We start from the raw sequence: 23,755 nt of genomic DNA on the forward strand, positions 1-23,755 counted from the left end.
CGACAAGCGTGACAAGGCGGTCCACGAGCGCGGCCACTGGAACAACAAGGTGGAGTTCGTGCTGAGCGTGGCCGGGGAGATCATTGGGCTGGGCAACGTGTGGCGCTTCCCCTACCTGTGCTACAAGAACGGAGGAGGTGAGGTGATAGGGAGGAGAAGGGGAGGTGGCGCCACCCGCCTGGTGGGGGCGGGGAACCAGGGGCTAGCGCGGGACCCCCTCCCGCGCCTGCGTGGAGCGGAACTCGAGCGGAGAACCTCGACTCCAGGCACCTGGAGCGTGAGCTCGCCCCGGAGCGCGGCCCACCTGTGCCAGTGCGCACGCGCACGTGCCAATTCGCACCTGAGGGTTCCACCGGCCAGCGCGGGGACTTGCCCGCGTTCCGTCCCCAGCGTGAGATGCAGACCGAGGCCAGGGAGCCCTTGCTTTGGGTATGCGCCCTGGTGTTTCAGGCACTTGGCCCCTTTGAGCCTCAGCTTTCCTAACTGGGATAAAGGCCTGTGGAGAAGGGACTCCTGATGATCAAAGTGGTCTCAGTTTTTGCCTGCTTACTGAAGTGCCGAGCACCTTTGACCTATATCATCTCATCTCATCCTCTCGGTCACTTTCGTAGGCAGGGGTCTACCCATTTTGCAGATGAGGACACTGAGGGTCAGAGAAGTCTCACTCGACCAAAAATAAAGATGGGATTCTGATGTCAAAGGCCTTGTTTTAAACTGGAACTGGACTCATCACAGGGAGAACTTTTAGGCGAGGCATTGCTCTATGGTTTCCTGCCTAGTCTTTCGTCTACTCTTAAGCCCATTTTTAGGGCCACTATTTGGAGCCCCTCTGGTGGAAGAATTGGCAACGAATAGTTTATTTTACGGGTCTGAGAGTCACCCACGACAAACAGCAACACTGGTTTAATGCTGATGCTCTGCCGTAGAGATGTAGAAGGGCAGAGGGAAAGGATGGTGATGAGAGAGTCCTTTCTAGTGACACCCTCTCAAAGTCAGTTTGACAAAAGATGCAGCAGCGAATCCATAACTCTCCCAGCTCAGGGAAGGGGCTCCAGCCTTCAGGACCCCCTCCTGTCATATCAGCAGGACAGCTGGGCGGGTCCATGGCAAGGGATCTTATAAAACCTCCTTCGGTGGCACAGTTTCTCCAAGGAAGAGCCTGTATCTGTATATTCCCTCTTCTCTTTCCTGTGCCCCTGCCCCTCCAGCAAATTCCCAAACCCCAGCGAAGGTGGCTCAGAAGTTGGCTGGCAGGGACCGCGTTGTCTGAGCAGAGCAGGACTTCCTGTGCGAGCAGCTGCCGGGAGAGCGAGAAGGGTACTGCTTGGCCCAGGCCCTTTCTTTGGGGACATTCATCCTGAAGGCACAGGCTGCTCCAAGCCTGCTCTGCACTGGTAATGAAGTGGCCGCCGGTGTTGATGGCTTGGCAAGGGAGAGAGAGGGAGTGGACTTGGAGACCCCCAACGTGCCCCGTGCTCTCGGCTGTAAATCCCGCCTCTCTTTGCAGATTCAGCGTTTGTAAACTGCGTCCACTTGGAAACCTGTGGAAATCTAGGGTAGTCCCCAGGCACAAATTGTTTTAACATCTTTTTTTCCGTACAGGAAATGTTGTGCCCAAACAAAAAGCATTCCTAAAAGCAGAAAACAGGGTAAACTGAGTTAATTACAAATTCTGTCACAGATTTTTATTTTCTTAAAAAAAAAGGTTGTAGTGAGTAAAGTTTTTAAAATGAGTCATTGTTGTTTCGGTTTTTTTTTTTTTTTCTTCTAACTTGCCAAGAGTTTCCAAGAGATGCATAGATCTCCTGGTTTGATTGAGTTTATTATCCTAAGGATTAGTAGCTTTGTGAATACACAGGTCAAAAGGCTTTCCGAAAGTGTCACACATTATACGTTAGATTCTAGAGGTTTCACAGGTAAATAACAGCATGTTAGGGGACCTGCTGCAGCTGATTTTAATCACTTAGATTTAGATTCAGTAAACAGATCCTCTTATTTCCTTTTCCACACTTTTTGCTTTCTAACGTAGTTGGGATATCTACTTCTCAACTGTTTACCTTTTAAAAAACATCCATTCTGCCCTCCTTATAGATCCCAACAATAGTTTAAAGTATTTATTTCCCAATATGAAACTTTAAATTAGTTGCTTGCCCAGAAAAGCTAAGACACTTTCAAACGCTGATAGATATGGTCCTGCTATCAGGATTGATCAAAATTGTTGCTATTAATCCTTGCAGTTAAGGAGACTTCATTTAGCAAAAAGCACTTTCAGTTAAAGCCTTCATTTGTGAGATCAGATGGTAGCAAATAGCATGTGTTTCCATGCTTTGTTATTAGACAGGAGGGACAGAATGAGGGATTTGGAAAAATCCCCATTCTGGGTGTAATAGTTCATGCTCACCTCAGTTATTTAATTTGTTTCACAGAAAGACCCAGGCAATAGGTATTGTGTTTCAAGATAGGAACATTAATGCTTAGGGTGATCTCTTCCTGGACCAATTCAAAGCCAGCCTTTGCTAGATAGATTCTTTTTGCAAACTCCTTGCAAGTTGACACCACACCTGGGCCTCATGTGTAGGGGTACTTAATTCTTTGAGGCCTGATATTGTTCATTGTATAATTCCCTGAGAATGCTCTTTATGACAAAGATTGTTTGCAGGTCACTTCCAAAGTAAGAGGAAGGGGTGCCCCTCACCTGGTCTGTTGAGGTCATTTTAAAATGAAAAATCGTGCAACATTCAGGGAAGGAATGAATTTGACCCATGCTGGAGGATGAAATGTACTTTTTTTTCTTAATGAGCCAATGAAACAATTTATTTTACATTATCATCTTAGCTACATTACAATTCTATGAGGGAAGCAGTGCAGATGTTAAAAACTGAAGCTCCATTTTACAGATGGAGAAGTTGAGGCTTGGAGATGTGAGGTGGACTCACATAAACCTAGCCCTGTTTTCTGACTCTGGTCCTCATAATGGGAACTTGAACTCAAGTTCAAAGAACATCATGTCTGGCCTGTAGTAGGTGTTTATTAAAGAGTTCTTGTGCCAAGTATGAAATGGCAGGGACAGTTTTCATCTCATTCCTTTGCATCTTTACAGGGGCATTCCTGATTCCCTACGTGGTGTTTTTTATTTGCTGTGGAATTCCTGTTTTTTTCCTGGAGACAGCTCTGGGGCAGTTCACAAGTGAAGGTGGCATTACGTGTTGGAGGAAAGTTTGCCCTTTATTTGAAGGTATGTGTTGAGTTAATGAGAAAATAAAATTTTGCACAGGGAATGTAAACTGCAAAGGCAGATTGTTTTGAAAAGACAGACTCAAGTTGCTTCCTTTCTTTTGTCCCTTCAGGCATTGGCTATGCAACGCAGGTGATTGAGGCCCATCTGAATGTGTACTACATCATCATCCTGGCATGGGCCATTTTTTACCTGAGCAACTGCTTCACTACTGAGCTACCCTGGGCTACCTGTGGGCATGAGTGGAACACAGGTATGGCCCCACGGAGGTCTCTCTGCTGGTCCTGCTGGGTGACCTGGGATTGGGGTTTGTTCGTGCCCTCCAGGCCAGTCCTGGTCCCTGCCTCTCATCAAGAGTCTAGTTTTCTAGGGTAGTCTTGCTGAAACAGGGGTCAGCTCTGCACCTGTTCTGGTACGTTCTGTGAGTTGCAGCCCTAAAGGCTGAGCTGAGCATTGGCCCAGAGACTGGCATGGTTAGGAGAATGGAGATGTTCTGTCTTCTGTCAAATGCAGAGACTGAACCCTTTGGAGGTAGCATGGGGGTGTGAGGAAGAGCACTAGACTTAGACTTAGGGGACTAGGGCTCCAATACCAGTCTTGCCTCTAGTGTCAAGTTTTCCCTTGTAAAACTGGGATTAGACCAGATCAAGGGCTGCAGATAGAGGACCTACAGGCCAACCAGGCTTTAGATCAGTGAATGGCAAACTTAAAAAATGGATTTGGTTGCCAAAATTTAAAATGTTGGAAGACTTCACCTGAAAAATTCGGGTTTCCAGCCTATCTTAAAAGCTTAAACAATCAGGTGACACCAGACCCACTTTCCTGCTTGACAGCAGTGGCTGCAGCCAAAAGGTGGCTATTGCCTTCAATGACAAATCTGTCATTGAGTTACCACAAACCCCACCCAGCTCACTTTATTCATTTACTTTATCAATCCAACCCAGCTGACATTTGAATTTAACCCCCAACCCCACTCCTGCTGGAATGGATAATCTTTTAGACTATTTTTGATCCTGATATATTCTTTGTTTTTCCACATATCCTCCTATTAGCATTGAGTTTGATAGTCCAAGGAAGGCATATCCCTGCCCAATCCCTATCTAAGCTGGCCATACTCACAGAAGACATCGCTAATCAATTGTAGCACTCTTTCCTTCTCAGTCTAGTCTTGGCTTTAGAACCCTTCTCCAATAGTGCTCCAGACAGCTGCTGCCTTTTGACTGGAATTGGCACACACACTTTGGCCTGTTCACCATCCATGTGATAACCCATGTTAGATTGTGTCTGGAAGTGGCCTGCCATCCTGAGGGCTGAGATCCAGTAAGATTGAGTAGGATGTTGGTGACCAGTAGAAGGAACCGCAGGTGGTAGACCTAGAGATGCTGCAGTGTGGCTTCTAGCCCTATGCGATGCCTGACTCTGCCCTACTCCCCCACTCCCCCAACCCCTGGCTATTGCATTTTGTGGAGCTTTTGCTGTTTCTCTCTTTAGGGCCCTAGTTTTTAACCTTCCTTTGGCCAGGGAACTCATAGAAATGTTTATCAAACTAAAATTCAAGGACATTTTCTTGGAGGCCTGTGAGTCCTCTAGGATAATTTAATTGTGTGTACTTATTTTGAGGATACTCTAAAAATATGCACATGTTCTGGATGGTCTGAGCAAACACCTTATAACTGAGGACAGTCAGGAGGTTCCAGTGGCTGACTTTATGCATGTTTACAATTTAAGATGCATTCGTGGCAAATAGAATGATGGTGGCCAAGGGAAAAAGACCAGAAAGATTTAATTCATAAATAGAGCATTATTACTAAGTGAAGTCCAGTTGAGAATGCAACATACCGTAGAAATGAAGGTTTTGCAGAAGTGTATGTAACCAGAGGAAAATGGTGTAATCAAATCTCAAATAGTGCACGGAGGAATAAACCACCTGAACTCAACAGATTCTGCTCCTTACGTGTCATTTTTCTGTTGGGAAAGCAATATAATTTTACCAAATGGCATTATCCTATGCATCTATTTTCTGTTATCACTTTAAATTGTGTTGGTTCTGTAGTTTGGTTGGTATTTAATTTATACATTTAATTTGGCTTTTATAATTGTATGAATACTACAATCACAAAGACTTCATAACTCATTGTTTATTTGTACGTGGTTAAATATTTTAATAAAAATAACTGGTCAATTTGGGTGTCCAAGAAATTTTTTTTTAATCTAGGAAGAAAAAAAGAATTGAGAAATCCTATTTTAGGGAATCCGATAAAAATCAAGGTCTCCTCTCTCCAGAAAAAGGCACAGGACACATTCAGAAATCTTGCTTATAATTTCAGGTTTCCAGGCTCCTCTCAAGCCTGACTGAGGACCCACAGACCACCTCCTTTCAGAACATAGTTAGCGCTTGCCAAGAGGATCAACAAGCAGGCAGACAATCTGGATTTTCCCCAGTGGACTGCAAACCTCTTTCTTCAAATGGTTTGCAATCCCCTTTCTCTAAAGGTGTGTGAACACTTGCAATGTGTGAAACATCACATATAGGAGGTGATTCCTGCCTGCAGAGATTACAGATGTGATTTGGAGCATTCATACGTATGTGAGATGGAAGACATGCAAGAGTGAAGCCAACCGGGCACCTGCTCTGTGCTGGCCATGGTGCGGGGTGCAGGGGCCTCTGAGGTGAATGGATACAGGAGGCCTTGCCCTCGGGGAGCTCATGGTCTGGTGCCCCAGGTGTCTCTAAACAGAGGGACATGGGTCCCATGGTGGTGGACTTTTCTGGGCAATACCCATGGCAAAGTAGAAGGAGCCCTGGCTGGAGTTTATTTCAGTTCTATCCACAACTGGTCAGTGACTTTATATAGGAGGAAAAGGGTATAGGCGGGGGTCCCTTGACTGTTTCTGAACCTTAGATTCTTCTTCCTCAAAATAAAGGGAGTTGGAGCAGGTGATTCCTTGGAGGGCCTTTGAATTCTTGCTTTCTTAGATTTCGGGGGAGGGAGGTTGGGGAAGCTCTCCTGGAGGGAGGGGTTAAGGCCCAGGGGCACTGGGCCTTGAAGGATGAATACTAGGTTGCTTTTACTTGAGATTAAATCTCCCTGGGACATCAAATTTCATGAAATGAGAAGAGGCATTCAGTAAATCCTTTCTGATTGACTGGCTCGAGTAAGGGAATGATGAAGAAACCAGGGATTCTTGACATATGTTGGCTCACACCATTTCCTCCAATCATCACATTTTGATGAGACAGCTGTGGCATTAGCCCCTTTTCACATAAAGTAAAACAGTCTCGGCTGCATTACTGCCCCAAGGTCACCATGGATGATCCATTCCTTTAGTCCTTCTATTCCACTACAGCCCTTCAGCCAGATAGCTAAATGCTACTGATGGGCCTCAGGCAGGGAAGTGGAAAAAAGAAAAGAAGGTTTGGGAACAAGGGTAGAGGAGACAGTTTGGTAGGGATTATTGGTTGGGAATGGAGAGAGAAGGTCCCCTTCCCCATAAACTTTTCCTCCTGTTCTAATCAGTCCAGACCTCTTAACTGTTTGTAAAAGATTGATTTTCCCCAATGCCCTTTGACGCATGTTTACTTGGAGCGGCTACATGAAAATGCCTAGTTGCACATCAGCTCTGAATGTTTTTCAGGATTCAGCTTTCATGGAGGTTAATTTTCTTCTATTTCTTGTCTGTTTCCACTGTAGAGAATTGTGTGGAGTTCCAGAAACTGAATGTGAGCAACTACAGCCATGTGTCTCTGCAGAATGCCACCTCCCCCGTCATGGAGTTTTGGGAGTAAGTGGAGAAGAACTTGTCTCCCTTGGCCTGTGGGGGCTCTGTCCTGGTTCTGCTCACTTGGTCTTGCCCGTATTCCTGGAAAAAGCCTGATCCTTCTTCCAGCCTGGTACTTCCTGGCTTCTGTGAGCATTCGACGGCTTCGGAAGCAAGAGTGCACATCTTCAGAGGTTTCCCAAAGGGGCAGCTGAGAGAAATGTTTTCTTGTTCTTTGATAACATGTCAGCGTACATAGTTGCTTATTAGGGCAGGAAGTGCTTAGTGAAAGGATAGACAGTTTAAAAATTCATTTTGAGCAAAAGAAGAGATGCAGCCTATTTGCAATAAGCTAAGTCAAGAGTGTATTTAGCCTGGAAAGCATAAATCTCTAGGGGGGATGGGTTAGCTTTCTTTCAGTAGCTGAATTGTCATATGGAAAGGAAGGAGATCAACTTTAATGGATAGAGATTATAAAGAAGGAGGTTTTAAATGTGCATAGGGAAGAGCTTGGTCTTACAGCATCGCATTGTCTGGAAGTACTTCAGAAGGTTGTGAGCACCTGTCCCTGGAAGTTGACCAGTATAGGGTTGCCAATCATTGTTGGGGGTGTGTCTGAATCCACTGAAATTGTAAGTAGTACTTGTGTGGATGGGTATTTTCCCAGAAATTGGCCTAGTTTTATCAGAGTTCCAAAGGATCTGTGACCCTCACAGGTCTGCCGAGCGTGGTTGTGTACACTGCACACTGAACAACCCAAGGGGTCATAATTTACATTATGAAATATACATTCCAGAATTGTGTGGTGCCCGACCTGTATAACCATACGCAGTGGCCCTGACTTGCAAGTTTGTTATAAAGCTAGAAGGCTCCCTTGCCCCAGATATTGGAGAGAAGTTTCCTGTGTGAGTCAAAGGCTGGACTAAATGCTTTCTGAAGCTTTGCAATCTAAAAAGGCCTGGCTTCATTGAAGAAGCCTCCATTACTCTGATGATAATTAATAGTAGTGTATGTGTGTGTGGTGGGGCAGTGATTTATGAGTGATTTTTATTCTTTTCCCAGATACCATTCATCTCCTGCCCTCTCTAGAGGTCATTATGCTGAATTTAGATTTACCTCTCTCATATACATCTTTATACTGGCATATATATATCCCAAATAGCACCTAGGTCTTTCTTGCATATTTTTCAAATTTTATGTTACTAGTATCCATTACTTACATTTTCTATAACAACTTTATTTCTTTTCTCAATATTGGTTCTTAGATGTATCCATATTGGCACATGTAGCTTTGGTTCTTTCATTTTCCTACCACAGTATTTCATTGTATGAATGGCCTATATTGTATTTATCCAGGTCCTCTGATGGGCATTTAGACTATTGCCCATTTGTCACTATTATTAACAACTGAGTAAAAATGTCTAGTCTGTTCTTCCTTGAGTGGAATTGCTGGGTTTGGCATACCTGCGTTGTCAGTTTTATCATGTAATGTAAAATTGCTTTCGAAAGAAATTAATCTAGGCCAGGCATGGAGGCTCATACCTGTAATCCCAGCACTTTGGGAGGCCTAGGTGGGCAGATCACCTGAGGTCAGGAGTTTGAGGCCAGCCTGGCCAACATGGTGAAACCCTGTCTTTACTAAAAATACAAAAATTAGCTGGGTGTGGTGGTTCATGCCTGTAATCCCATCTACTCAGGAGGATGAGGCAGGAGAATTGCTTGAACGTGGAAGGCGAAGGCTGCAGTGAGCTGAGATCATGCCACTGCACTCTAGCCTGGGCGACAGAGCGAGACTCTGTCTCAAAAAAAATAAATAAATAAAAATAAAAAATAAATCTAATTTATACTCCAAACAAGAGTTTGTGAGAATTTCTATAGCTTCACATTTTGGACAGCACTTGGTCTGTCAGTTTTTGTTTTGCCAGTGTAATGGGCATTAAATGGTATCTTAATTCACATTCCTGTGATTACTTGTGAAGTTAAGCACCCTTTCATGTTTTCTTTTGTTGTCTGTTTTTTGCTATTTGATTTCTGTACCTGTGAACTTCAGGTTTATATTATTTTCTATTTGGATTGTTTGTCTTTTCTTACAGATAGAAATTATTGATACATTCTAGATATTATCTTTTCCCAGTGTGTGGCTTTTCTTTCTTATTTACGGTATACAGAAGTTTCCATTTTATTGAAGTCGAATTTGTCAATTTTTCTTCTGGGTTTGCACAGTTGGTGTCTTATTTAAGATATATTTCCCTACCCCAAAGTTGAAAAAATTTTCCGTATTTTCTTCTAAGAGTTTTACAGTTTTTTGGGGTTTTTTTTCCCCACATTTAGGAGTATAATTCATCTGGAATTTTATGTTTTTAATGTTGTTTTAGGTAGAAATCCAGGTTTTAATGTATAAATAACCTATTTTCCCAGCAGGAGTTACTGATCATTCATTCTTTTCTGATTTGTAGTGCCATCTTCTACACATAATTTCCTTTAAGCACAAGTCTGTGTTTGGGCTGTCTGTTCTGTTCCATTGGTCTCTTTGTCTCTGTGCCCATACCATACCTATAGTTTTTTTGTAAGCCTTGAGCCTGTAAGGCAAGTCTCTCACTTGTTCTTTTCCAAAATTGTTTTAGTCTTCTAAATGAATGTCAGAATCAGTTTGTTGAATTAAACAAGAACAGCAATTTAAAAAAATAACTCTGTGAGAGTTTTGATTAAAAGTCTATTGAACTCATGGGTTAATTTGAGAAAATTTGACATCTTTATGATCCAGCCTCTCTGTCTATGGACATGGTATAGCTAGTTCTCCATTTGTTTACATCTTTTAAAGTGCTTTATAGAGTAGTGCTACTTAAATGTGGTCTACAGAGTAGCAGTATTTTAATCACCTGGTTACCTACCCCAGGCCTACTGAATCATAGTCTCAAATCCATTAGATTTGTGCTTGAAGGGAGACTTCTGTGCTGGGTGGGCCTTTGTGGTCTTTCCCAATCTCATTGGGCTGAGGTTTCCTGGAACAATGTCAGAGACTTGTATGGGACCTGCACATTTGGGGGTCTGCAGAACAGTTTCTGTGCTCCTTTAGAGAATTCACCCTGAAACTCCAGACTGGACAAGGTCTCTGTGTTAGTTACTGTTGTTTTTGCACCATTCATTTCCTTTGTAACATATATGGAAAACCTTAATTAAATCATTATTTGTATAATGTATTTGTTCGTTGTCTGTATTCCCCAATAGGCAGTCATGAAGCGGCACCTTGTCTGGTTTTACTCATCATTGCCAGGCTATGGAAGGCCCTCTGTGAATATTTATAGACTAGATGGATGGATGAGGAAGGCAGACAGGCAGGCAATATGTCTTAGAAAATACTATATGAGAAGAGTCAAAGTGGGCTCTGGCAAGAACACATGCTGTCATTAGACCTCTCACCCAACAGCATTGATTAATTCCAGGACCCCTTTGCAATATCCATATTATCCATTTATTTGGACACCAAGGGCAGGCAAGGGCAGTTTGTCTGCATCTGCATCAGTATGGACCATCCTGCCAGCTACTTGGTTACTCAAGATGAAAGTTCATGGGAAAATGAACCCATGGTTCTAGTTTCCTATTCAGATTGCATCTCTGTCTGTATCATCCATGCAGTGTTGAATCCTGTATCCTGAAAGTACTCAACTACTAGTGGGACACACACCCCTTCATACAATTATGCTTTTGTCAGACACCTCTAATTCTTCTTTACCCCTGAGCTGAGATTGGAATATAGAGATTGGGTGAGATGTTCATATCATCCTATGAAAAGCTTTTGAGCCACCTAAGTTTGAGAAGGGGTGAAAGCTATGTCCTTCAGTGAGAATATCCATTTGCCTTTGCTGAACCCAAATTCCCAAACTTATTTTCCTATGGACTAAATTAGAATCCCTTCCCTCTCTCTGACCCTGCCCCAGTGTACTCCACCCCCTGAATGCTCGCATTCTGCTAAGTGCAGTCTGGGAAACATTTTGCTAGGAATAAGTTCTTCCTTAAATTCAGCCAAAAGTTGATGTCTGGGGCTTTGATATAGCATACCTAATTCCTTTTCTGTGTGACAGCACTGTTCAAGTATTGGATCAAGCTTCCTCAAAAACATTTCTTCATCTCTCTTTGTTGTTTCCTTGTGTGTCTGGTTTCATGGGATCCCGTTGTCCTTTTCATACTGCCTCCAACTCCAGGGACTTCAGTGAGGGCCACATTGCTCAAAGTAGACTGCCTAGGCTGTCTGCTGTTATAGTTCATTCATTTGACAAACATCTGAGCTCCCGATACACATAAGAAAGACACAGTGTCTTATTTAGGGGAAGCAAAGATGGAAGATGAGGTTCTAGTCTCTGGAAGCAGAGGTGAGACAAGCCCACAGATTACCTTAAAATCATTTACAGGGCACTACTTCTCTGCCTGCATCTGGCCATGGCTTTGCCTTGGCCATGGGCACCTGGCCTGCCCACCCCCCATCTTGAAGTGTCAATTCCCTTTTCAGATGTAATTAAATTTGCTGGCTTAGTCCACAAGAGAAGCTCAGGCCCTAGATCAGTCCTGGATTCTGACTCTTATGGGGGGTCCTACAGGGCCAGGGCTGCTTGTCTTCCTAATGTCAGGCTTCAAAATTAAGCCACCCTCGTTTCCCTTAGTAACCCATTATGCATCTGGCATCCGTGCATTTATCTAAATGTGTCTGCAGTTCTAAATTTTGAGCCTGTACCCTCTGGTGGGATTGAATGCTATTTAGTGCATAACCAATACTGTGGCATCAGATGGACATTGATTCATCTTCACTTCCCTTTCTCAAGCCTCCAAGTCCTGTTAGTCCAGGGTTTGGGGAGCAACTCCATTCTTGCTATGTATACAACCAAAATTGTTTTTGCGCAGCGTCCATTCAGCAAGCACATGTTGAGCACATATTGTGTGCTGGGCCCAAATTAAGCTCTAAGGGTATTCAGTTCTATTTATTCAGAAGGATGAGGCCTTATTTTTCTGGTTTATCTTCACTGGAGGAGTTTTGTTTTTAGTGTTTATTTTTGAGTCACGTGGATGTTTTAATTGATATTCTTTGGACATGAGATTTGGGATCAGAGGAACTAGAGTGAAGGTTGGTTCTTTCTGTGGGACTGGGGTGACTCCCTGCCTCTTTCCCAGGCCTGTCTTCCCCTCTACACATTACTCTCCTCCACACTGGCCTTCTTTCTGTCCTTCTTTCTGTATATTCAGATATATGGGCCTTGTCCCAGGGTCAGTCTCTTGGCTTTTGCTATTCCTTTTGCTAGAAGATTTCTCACCAGATCCTGTGTGTCTGGCTCCTTCTTACCATTGAGTCTTAATTCAAATGTCAATGTCATATGGGGAGCCCTCCTTGACCATGCCCATGGAATCCGCATCCCAGTCCCTCTCAACCCCATCACTCTTTCTTAATGCCCTGTCACTCTTTCTTAATAGTTCTTATATTATCTGAAATCCTTGTATATTTATTTGATTATTCTGTCTTTCTCCATCAGAATTTAAGTTCCATGCTGGCAAGGACGATATCTGTTTTGTTCATGATTGTCTTGCCAGCACATTCTAGGTGCTCAATAAATATTTGTTGAAATGAATGAATGGAAGAGTGAATGAATGAATATTTCTTACCCCCTTGGAGCTCAGTGTCCACATCTGTAAATCAGAAATGATGATAACACCTACCTGAACACCCACCTGCAAGGCTGAAATGAAGATTGAATGAATGAGACTTCTCCTGTAGGAAGCCCAGCCCATCTTAAGCTCTTTGGAAAGGTTTTAATATGTAAGTCGATTTTTTGCAATTGGTTCTCCCACATGTGAAATGGGGTTAACTCTGTTCCTTGCCTTACCAACCTCTCCGGGCTACTGTGAAGATTAAATGAGATAACACATTCTGAGAACTTTGATGGGTCATAAGTGGGGTGCCTGTGTTAGTTCTGGCTACTGGAGGCACAGGGTCCCTTCCAGCCCCATCTCTACAGGTACAGAGTCATGGTTGGGCCCAAGCTGCAAAGGCCTGTGCACAGTTGGTCTGTTTGCCTACAGTAGCCTTCCTGCCTCCTGATTCAGCATCAGAAGTGCCCTTCGGACCCTTTCCTAGGTCAGCACTGCATGCTGTGTAGCAACATCCTGTTCTGCTAGTTTGGATTACCTGGCCCCACCATACCGCCAACACATCACCCCATAGCTAAAGTGTAAATTTTAGCGGCAAGTTCTAGAGCCCAGTTTAAGCAGCTGCCCCTTCCACCTGTCAAGTGTGTGACCCTGATTAACCTGTAGAGCCTCTGTCTGCTCCTCTGAAAACGGGATGACATATGGTAAACGTACCCACCCCGCTGTCAAGAGCATGGAATGAGATGATGCTTACAAAACTCCTAGCATGTGGTAAGTGCTAATAAATAGTAGCTGTTTTTACACAGGAGACTTTATCCAGATCTCTGCAAGTCTATGTGGATTCTTTTTAAGATTCTTTAGAGAAGGCTCATCAAGCAAGGCCTTGTTTTCCCCTCACAGTAGGCATGGTGAGCTTTCTTAGTGCATTTTTTCTTCACTTAATTGTTCTTTTGGCATTTTTCTAAGTACATACTGGGTGCTGGACATCTTATAAGTAGCCAGAAAGATGAGGAGGACACTGGCTCTCCCTGAAGAAGCACATAGCCCGGCAGGGGAAGCTGGGAAGTAGGAAAAAAAAAAAAGAGCTTTTGAATTACTAGGTAACATATATCTGTAGGAGGCTTGCAGAGCGAGGCTGGGGAAACCTGGATACCTGGACTTTGGGGAAGGCTACATGGAGTTGGTGATACTTTAGCTGGGTTTTGCAGGATGAATAGAAGTTCATGTGGTTGACTATGGAGTGAGTAAGTGACATACCAGGTGGAGAGAATAAAAAAAGCAAGAGCACAGAGACCTGAAGTTGTGTGTTGCAGCTTATGGATTTTACCCACAATGCTACTGCATTTAGATCCTAGGGGCTAAGGGTAGACTTTACTGAAGAGCAGGCAGGGGCCAGAGCATCTCTGCACTTACAGGTCTTTATTGAGCACCTACTATATGTCAGGTCTCATTGCAGGTTCTGGAATGCAACATGAACAAAACAAAAACTCATCCTTACGGATCTGAGAGCACCAACAACCAAATAAGCAGAAAATATTGGATTAAGCTGAGATCAGTTTCCTGAAGAAAAAGTCAACAGGGTTAGGGGGCAGAAAGTGTCCGAGGGTCAGCGAGGGCTTCTCTGAGGAGGTGGCATGTCAGTCAGGGAACTGAGAGAAGTGAGGGAGCAAGCCGTGTGGAGGTCCCAGGAGCTACAGGACCGAGGGAGCAGCGGGGGTGGTGACCCCATAGTGGGAGGCTGTTTGGGGAATGGCAAGACAGTCAAAGAGCCTGGAGAAGAGCATGAAGGGCCTCTGTATACTTCTACAGGGTTTGCAGTGATTCTGTGGGATACCTGCAAATGTTCTATTCCTAGAGTTGTGTAATCAGGCCTGAGGATAAGGCAGCCTCCCCAGGCTGCAGGTGGAGGCCATGGATGTGGTCCAGGTGCAGGAACCTAAGGCTCCTTCCTGCGGAGGTGGAAGCTGGGTGGTGGTGCCCTGCACTGTTGGGAAAGACAGGGTAGAAGCAGTCTTGCCATGCTTGTCCATAGAATACACTGAAGGGAGTAAGAGAACGGTCTCTCTGATGTATTAATTCCTCCACAGCCTCCCACTTGCTGTGAGGTCTTCTAACCTCATGCGTCCTCAGTGAACTTGTTCTGATGCAGGCAGATGGGCAGCTCTTAATCTGCCTGAACTCTCAAGGCCCCATTTTTTTTTTCTAAACAACAGCAACAGAAGCCAATTTAGCAATAACCTGCAGCACTGGGGCTGCACATAAGTTTTGTCCCCAAATCCTGCTTCTGAAAGTTTATTCACGATATGACCTCACCAGTTACATAGAACCTGAGCATGTCCTCAGCAGCACTGCATATGATAGTTAAAAAGGACATGTAAAATGTTCTTAAATATGATGCCAATTAGATAAATTATACAACTGCTAAAAAAGAATTAGGCAGAAAATGTGTTGACACAGAGAAGCTAACAGTAAGTGAAAAAGGTGAGTTGTAAAATGTTGTATATGATATCGTATGTAATACATGTGTTATATATGCCTTTATAACCATAAACCATGTCTGGAAGTATACATAAGAAACTATTAACAGATTACCCAGGAGTGGGACTCGGGGGCAAGTGAGGTTATAGAGAGAGGCTTACTTTTTGCTTTGTACTTTTTTGTATTATTTAAATTAGAAACAAAACTAGGAACATGATTTCATAATTTAAAAAATAGGAGCCACAGGGTTAGTGAATAAGCTGTTATTTATCATAGTGAACCCTCCTGTTTGTGTAACAAATCCCATTTACAGTAATTTGTAGGCAGACATGGTGAAGAAACTAGTAGTTCGTTCTTTCTCCTATATGTGCCTATAGGCCCACAGAGATATCTAGCCCTGGAAAGTAAAATGAAGCTTGCTTTCTGAATGCTTCATCATTTACTGTTTCCTTCCAGTGAATGGAAGATTTTAACACAAAGGGGAGTTTGTAGGCAGATGTTGAGAAGAAGCTAGTAGAAGCTTCTACCTTGTTAGTCTTTACGTATTTCTTTGTTTAGTTACCATTTGTCTTGATATTAGTTCATTTAATTTTTTAAATGAACTAATGCCTGTAATGCAGGCAGAAGAAAAAAAATTTCAATTTTACCATTAACTAAACATAATTTTGGAAACGCTGAGGGATTTCCCAGAACCCAAGACCAGCTTCTTGGCTCCTAGTGACCCCAAGCAGCCCTGGTGCCCCAAACCCACCAACCAGCTGCCCCACAGAGGATCTCTTCTCTCAAGGAGAGGGCCGTTGTTACTCCTCCCCACCAGGGAGGCGCTGGGGATCCTTGGTTAGGGTTCGGGGGAACAGGAAGAGGTCCCACTGTGGACACATACCAGACTTGTGCTGAGTGGGAGCTTGGGCCACATGCAGTACTCTCAGGAGATTCACCAATTCACCAAAGCAAACCCAGATCAACACTTTGTTGCCCTAACAGGATGTTGTGACCTTCTTATTCTAATTGTTGAATATTTAACTGATGTTGAAAATGGTGATTATTGGCCGGGCGCAGTGGCTCACGCCTGTAATCCCAGCACTTTGGGAGGCCAAGGCGGGCAGATCACGAGGTCAGGAGATCGAGACCATCCTGGCTAACACGGTGAAACCCCGTCTCTACTAAAAATACAAAATATTAGCCAAGCATGGTGGTAGTGGGCATCTGTAGTCCCAGCTACTCAGGAGGCTGAGGCAGGAGAATGGCATGAACTCGGGAGGCGGAGCTTGCAGTGGGCTGAGATCGCGCCACTGCACTCCAGCCTGGGCAACAGAGCAAGACTCCATCTCAAAAAAAAAAAGGTGATTATTGTTGTAAGCAGTGAAAACACAATAGACATATAAATGGGATACGTTTGTATGTCAGATTAAATATAACCTATAAATATGTCTTCCCTAGCCCTTTCCCCTAAGAGAGAACTCTGTTCACAATTGAGTCTCCTCCTGCCTGTATTTCCCTGTACTCTTGGTACCACTCCTCTTACTCTCCTTTTTGCCCTGTCAAAGCATACAAGTTCCCAGGTTCAGAAATTTAATTCTCCTCTTCCGTTGGTTCCCTTTCATAGAAGCAGGTTTTCCAGTGGACACTTGATTTCTTTAGTGCAAAAGTGATCTGTGTCCTTTTTTGTAGAAAATGTAGGAAGTAGGTTTAAGTAAAAGAAGAAAATACAGCATACAACAGGATTTAGGTTTCCAAGCTGCTGAAGTAGGGAGGGGCATGCCAAAGTCTGCAATTCCACTCCCTTGTCCCCAGCCAGACCCATCCTGGTGGCCATCCCTGAAGCAAGAGCCAGGACCCCATCTGCCAGGCACCAAGAAGCACTTCTCCACTGCCAATTAAGTTTTTTTTTTTTTTCTTTTGAGACAGAGTTTCGCTCTTGTCGCCCAGCCTGGAGTGCAATGGTGTGATCTCAGCTCACTGCAACCTCCGCCTCCTGGGTTCAACCAATTTTCCCACCTCAACCTCCCACGTAGCTGGGGTTACAGGCACTCGCCACCACACCTAGCTATGGTTGTATTTTTAGTAGAGATGGGGTTTCACCATGTTGGCCAGGCTGGTCTCAAACTCCTGACCTCAGATAATCCACCCACCTTGGCCTCCCAAAGTGCTGGGATTACAGGCATGAGGCACCAAGCCTGGCCCACTGCCAATTAAGTGTAAGGGGTGGAGGCCTGAGGGAGAACCCAAGGTCTATTTGCCTTAAACCATCAATGCCAGGGATGGCCTCTTGCCCAGAACACCTCCTCAGAAGGACCAATTAATGCTTCTAGTGATGACACCATCCGAATACTATACTGAAAGCCCTTCAGGCGAGGATCCAGGTTCTGCTTGTATGCACGGTTGTTGAAACGCTATTTAAAAGTACTGTGCTGTGGTGTGGTGTGGGGACCTAGAGACCTGGGCTTTGGCACCAGAAAGCAAGAATTTGAATCCTGCTGCTTCCACTTGTTGCTTAAATCTCTCTGCAATTCACTGTCTTTGTCTGCAAAATGGGAATAATTGTTGTTATAGCACTACTAGTAGTAATTGGGCTTAATAAATACTGAATAGCTGTGGTCGCCTGTTATTATTAGTTCTTGATCATTACAGTAAACATATTTGTGTATAAAATTAGCCAGATGGGTATTTGTATTTTTCACACTAGATGTCTTACAGTATAGAACAGGAAGCAGCAACTTACTGAACTGCAAGAGTTTTGTATGAGGTTCTTTTTACGTCCTGGTGGGTGCAGTAGAGAAAAGGAAGTCACATTTGGTCACTAAGCACCTACTGTATACCCTGGCCCTGCACAGGGCCCTCTAAGCACATGACCTCATTTAACCCATCCACCCGTTATAAATGATGTGATATCAGTATCTGAGTTCTCGTCTCACACGGGGGATTCTGAGGACGTGAGATACTAAGTGACCTGACCAAAATGCCTCTCATGGTGAGCCAGAGCCCGAGCTGGTCTGAAACCCAGCCACCTGCATCTCTCCACCATTCCAGGCTTCTTCCTGTGTGTGAAATATGGTCAGCTGCCTGCTTTATCCCAGGTGCAGAGTTGGACTGCTGTATGCCGCCTCTCTGCAGCCCCATGGACTCAGGCTCTGGAAAGAAGTGGGTTTTTTTTGTTTTTTTTGTTTTTTGTTTTTTGTTTTTCAGCAGATGGGGCATATATTTGATAGGAAAAGGCAGGAAGGGACGAAGGAAGAAACTCATGAGGAATGGCTTCACAGAAGCCTTCAGCATCCAGCAGCAACAATGTAAGCCCTGTGGATTGGGTATTTCCTGGGTTTCAGAGGGTTTCTTTAGGAAGTGGCTTTAGAGTCAGGACCCGTCCTGACTCTAACCTGCTGTGGTGATGAGTTGTCAACTGATGCTGGCCTCTAGTGTGTGACATGTGGCCCTCCAGCCAGCGGCACAAGGCACTGATGAGTGAATGATTTGATTCAGGGTCAGGAGCAGAATAACTCGACTAGGTTGTTTTTAATAAAACAATGAGGAAGTATATAAAACTCTCCAGGGCCACACATGCGCACCCAAACACACACATCCCTTGCTTGTGCTTTGCACTCTTCTCACTAAGGGGCAGATGGAAGACATGCAGGAGGGGGGAGAAGCACCAGAGCTGGGGCAGTGTGACCTTTTCATTTAGGAATTGGGACCCTGAGCAGGTAATGCCGAAGCTCAAGTTTCCTCCTCTGTAGAATGGGTGTAAATAGACAGCACTTAAAAGTGCAGTTGGCATGAAGTGAGCTGTGGACAGTATGACATTGCTGGTCAGCGGTAACTCCTCGCAATCCAGTCCCCTTCCACAGACCTCCCATCCTCACTTTCATTTTACAGCTGAGGTGGATGAAGTGACATTCCAAAAACAGGTGACCACCTGTGGCCTCCTAGTGGGATGCACCCAGACTGGGACCAGACATCCACTCCCCGCTCTGACCTCCTTGTGCAGGGCTGCTCCTGATGCTGTCATGCCTATCCTGGCCACCACCCATCCAGGGCACACAGTGGCTTCTTGCAATCCTTAATGCAGACCACTTCGGAGGGGCCAGGGCACAGGTGGGCCAGCTTTATCTGAGCTTCTGGCTGCTCCTGAATGCAGATTTGCTTCCCCTTGGGCACGCGTGGGGAACCTGTGGGGCAGCCGTGACCTCGGCGGCATTTTTGAGCTGCTTGAGTCCTGGGAGGAGGAATAACAGGCAGGAATCTGTGGACCCGGACCCCAGCCTTGGGGTGGGGGAGGCCCTTCCTGCCACGTGGGATCCACGTTCTGCAAGTGAGAATGGCTGCGTTATAACCCGTGGTGGATTCCTCACAGCTGCAGCAGCTCCTCCGTCTCTCACCTTCCCCTTATGCACTCTGCCTCCTGACCTTCAGGACTTCTGTTCACTTCTCCCTGTGAGGCCTAAGTTTTGAGGCATTTCCCTGGGTTCCTGCTCCTCTGGAAAGTCCCCACTTCTAGATTCACTCTCTTCCCTGCACTCCCTCCTGCTGCCCTCAGTCTCACCCTCCAGCCACAGAGGGGCAGCACAGGCATTAAACTTGGGATCAAGGGACAGGTTCAAGACCAGGCTCTGCTACTTACCGGTTTTGTGATCTTGGACAAGGTAACTATTTCTGTGGAGCCTGAGTTTCCTCTGAACAATGGGTGTGCAAGATAACACGAAAGCGCCTGACACGCCTTCCCAAGTGTGTGTTCTCCAGGATGTTAGGAGGTATTGCTTTGGAAAAGCAGAAACAGGGATGGGAGAGGGGAGCCCTTCCTTCTTAACTTTTTAGAAAATTTATTGTAGTTTACATGCCATAAAATGCACTCCTCTTAAGTGTACAGTTTTGAGTAAATTTACCAAGTGTGAAGCCCTCACCACAATACAAGTTTAGAATGTTTCTATCCCCTGAGTAAGAGCTCTCTGCCTATTCACCATTAATCTCCATTTCCACTTCCAAGCAACACTCAGCTATTTTTTTTTTTTATCTCTGTGAGTTTGCCTTCTTCAGACATTGCATATAAATGGAACCATACAACTGAAGGTCTTTTGTGATTGGTTTCTTTCGTGTAGCATAACACTTTCAAGGTTTATCTATGTTGTAGCATGAATCAGTACTTCGTTCCTTTTTGTAGCTATATAAAATACTGTTGCATGGATAGACCATATTTTGTGTATCCACTCATCAGCTGATGAACATTTGGGTTGTTTCTACCTTGGGCTATTATGAAAAATGCTGCCATGAACATTTGTGTACAAATTTTTATTTGAACATATGTTTATTCTCTTGGGCTTATATCCAGGAGTGAAATTGCTGGGTTTTGTGTTTAACATTTTAAGAAAGTGCCAAACTGCTTTCCAAAGTGGCTGAACTATTTTGCATTCCCACCAGTAATATATCAGGATTCCATTTCTCCACATCTTCATCAACATTTGTTGTTGTCTGACTTTTTGATTATAGCTATCCTAGTAGGTGTGAAGTGGTATTTCTTGTGGTTTTAATTTCCATTTCAATGAGGAACACTTCTCAATAAATTTGAGAAACATTGAATTAGATAAAGCTATACAAATGTTGTTTCAGGACTTCTCAGAGCCTTTAATATTCTACTAAGCAATGAACATCTCTAAGGAACTCTAGTGTGCAGTATTTTCTCAAATGAGAGCCCAGCGTGACCTGGGAACTCAGGACATTGGAGGATTAGTGTTCTTTGGGAAGCATTAGCCTAGGACAGGGGTCAGCAAACTACGGGCCAAATCCCAGCTGCTGCCTGTTTTTGTAAATAAAGTTTTATTGGAAGAAAGCCACACCCATTCATTTACAAATGACCTGTGGTTGCTTTCACCCTGCAGGGATAGAGAATAGTTGGGACAGAGACTGTGTGCCTTGCCCTTTACAGAAAAGCTTGCTGAGCTCTGGCCTAGAAGTCCCTGGTACACGGTGAGGTGCTCATTTGCTTAGCGTGAATGGCCGAAGGGGCTGGTCCTGAGGTTGGGGTGGGGACCAAGGAAGCGCTTGTGAGGCTTAGTGTTATTTGAGCTGGTGCTTGAAGGATGGTTAGAATATAGATAGCTGGGGAGAACTGGGAAGGATGTTCCCAGCTGAGGGAATCACGGGAGTGAATGCTGCAATGTGAGGAAGTGCAGGATGTTTGGGGACTGATGGAGTCTGATGTGTGGACAAAGAGTAGGATTTTGCAGGGACAGAGGGAATTAGAGAGGTAGCTCCAGACCCCTTAGGCATATGTCAGTCCCTGATTGCACTCCCTGGCTCCCCAGGGTCCTGGCTCCACTGACACCCATAATCACACAATTCCCCATCTTTCCCAAGACAGGGCAGTGATTCTGAGCTCTGCCTCTGACATTGAACCGATATGGCTTCAAATCTGTCCCCACTTTCTGGGCATGTCACCTGCCTGAGCCACACTTTCCTTATCTGTAGAGTGGGAATAATAGCTGTCCTCACCTGAGAAGATGCAGAGAAGGTCAGATCAGATTTTACAAACGGCATGGTGAGCAGGTGCGAAATGCAAGCTGTAACTATCCTTGTTGATACCTTTATACCCCTAGACAGTAAGTTCCCTAAGGTGGAACAGCCTGCTTATTCATCACTGTAGCGTGGACTGAATGAGTGTGTGATGCAGAGGCCTGAAATTCCTGCAGAGGAGGCATGGCTGAGTCCCTGGCTTGGTTTAGGGGCCCCTGCTGTGGACTCTGTCAGAGTCCCCCGTAAATGTGGAGAGTGCAGAGGACTGTACTTCTTTCTTCCTGGAGAAGTAAGAGCAGACTCCCCAAGGCAGCGGCCAGCTCCCTGGCGGGGGCCAGGAAAGCACATTTGTTTTGGTGATGGGCCTTTTTTGGTTTGTGTGTTTGTTGCTTTGGGAGACCAGCAGGGCTATTTATAGCTCAGCCCCTCAGCGCCAGCTTTTAGGGCGGTCTCCAGGGCCCTGGCAGCACTTTCCTCAGTGGCAGGTTAAAGAAAGGTGATCTGTTTGCTGGCTCCGTGCACGACATGAAGATGAGGCCACCCCAGGCTGGGCTGGGAGCTGTTCCCACGTGGCCCTCCTGGGCGCCAGGCTGGAGGGAGTTCTGCTCCAGCTCTGCTCTCTGGGCAAACCAGCCCTTGTGCTGGGAGCCAGAAGCTTCAGGTGGGAGGCTGTTTCCTTCTCTCCAGACTCAGCAGCTGTGTGTATGTGAGCTGCCCAGAGGGAACAGACATGGGATTCCAGCCACTGTCCTTTGACCATCAGGCACAGGAGAAGGCCTGAGTGAGAGACACCCTCTCAACCTTGGGCTCACTTTCTGGTGTAGCAGTGGGGAGTGTTGGCATCAGAAGAACTTGGTTTCAACTCTCAATCTGGGGCAGGGTGTGGTTGGCTCACACTTGTAATCCCAGTACTTTGGGAAGCCAGGATAGGTGGATCACTTGAGGTCAGGAGTTCAAGACAAGCCTGGCCAATATGGTGAAATCCTGTCTTTATTAAAAATACAAAAATTAGCCAGGCATGGTGGCAGGCACCTGTAGTCCTAGCTGCTCAGGAGGCTGAGGCAGGAGAATCACTTCAATCCGGGTGGTGGACGTTACAGCGAGCCAAGATTGCACCACTGCACTCCAGCCTGGGCTATAGAGTGAGACTCTGTCTCAAAAAAAAAAAAAAAAAAAGTCTCAATTTGGGCAAGTTGCTTCACCTCCCTGAGCTTCCTCATCCGTGAAATGGATATAATCATGCCCCGGCAGTGGTGTTGCCCTGAGGACTGAATGAAGCGAGATGGGGGAGGGTGTCAGGTGGTGCTGAGCACAGTACTCACCACTGCCATCTCCTCCCAGTTCCGCTCCTTCCTCCAAGTCTCTTAATAAGGAAGGATGTAGTTTGCTTTTGAGCCACCCTCTTAGTTTCCCCCACTCCTTCCCTCTTGTTGAGTAGAAAGGACATCTCCATGCCTGGCTGGCCTAACACCTCCACCTATGGATTCTCTCCCTTCCACCATCGTAAGGGCCTTCACTTCTTCTCCTCCTCTCTTATCCCCTGTTCCCTCCTGTTTCTGAAATTTCTCCCTCCTTCCATATCTTTCTGGTGAACTAGCCCAGTTACACCAACCTGAAAGCAAAACAAATGTGGATCAAACAACCCTTGTACCCTGTGGCCCCTTTAGCTGCTGCCACCTCTCCCTAACTCATCGGAGCCAAACTTCCTGAAGGAGCCACGTGGCTCAGGGTCTCACCTCTCATCTGCCCCTGACCCAGTCTACTCTAAAATCAAACAGTGGCTCTCTGGGCCTCCCCACTCCTGGTCCCAAGTCCCACAAGCATTGCCCTCTCACCAGGCTGGCCTGCAGCATTTGCAGGTCGGCTACTTGCCTGCTGGAGATGCCCCTTCCTCTGCCTTGAGGATACCCCCTCCTTGGGTTGCTCCCCTGACTTTCTGCCCACTCCTTCCCTGCTTCTCCAAGGGCTACTCCCTTCCTTTTGCTGCCTTAAGATGTTGGGGTTCTAGGGACTTGGTTGTAGGCCCTATCTTCCCCCTTCTCCAGGTCTCCCGGGATACTCTGAAGGCTGAGGGCTCAGGTATGAATTCCCTGTCTGCATGTCATTTCTGGGTGGCATTCAGAGACCCAGTAGCCTCTGGGCATTGCA

At 45.4% G+C, this 23,755-nt stretch overlaps 1 protein-coding gene across 1 annotated transcript in view; it reads left to right on the forward strand.

Moving 5' to 3' along the window:
• SLC6A11 (solute carrier family 6 (neurotransmitter transporter), member 11) overlaps positions 1–23,755 on the forward strand; it is a 128,252-nt gene that overhangs the window by 6,496 nt on the left and 98,001 nt on the right. The window contains exons 4-7 of the mRNA XM_011952508.1: positions 2–137; positions 3,101–3,235; positions 3,348–3,488; positions 6,928–7,018. Coding sequence (XP_011807898.1) covers positions 2–137; positions 3,101–3,235; positions 3,348–3,488; positions 6,928–7,018 — 503 coding nt within the window. The remainder of the gene's footprint in view (position 1; positions 138–3,100; positions 3,236–3,347; positions 3,489–6,927; positions 7,019–23,755) is intronic.

This window comes from Colobus angolensis, unplaced genomic scaffold (assembly GCF_000951035.1).
Source record: "Colobus angolensis palliatus isolate OR3802 unplaced genomic scaffold, Cang.pa_1.0 Scaffold34, whole genome shotgun sequence".
Taxonomy (NCBI): domain Eukaryota; kingdom Metazoa; phylum Chordata; class Mammalia; order Primates; family Cercopithecidae; genus Colobus; species Colobus angolensis.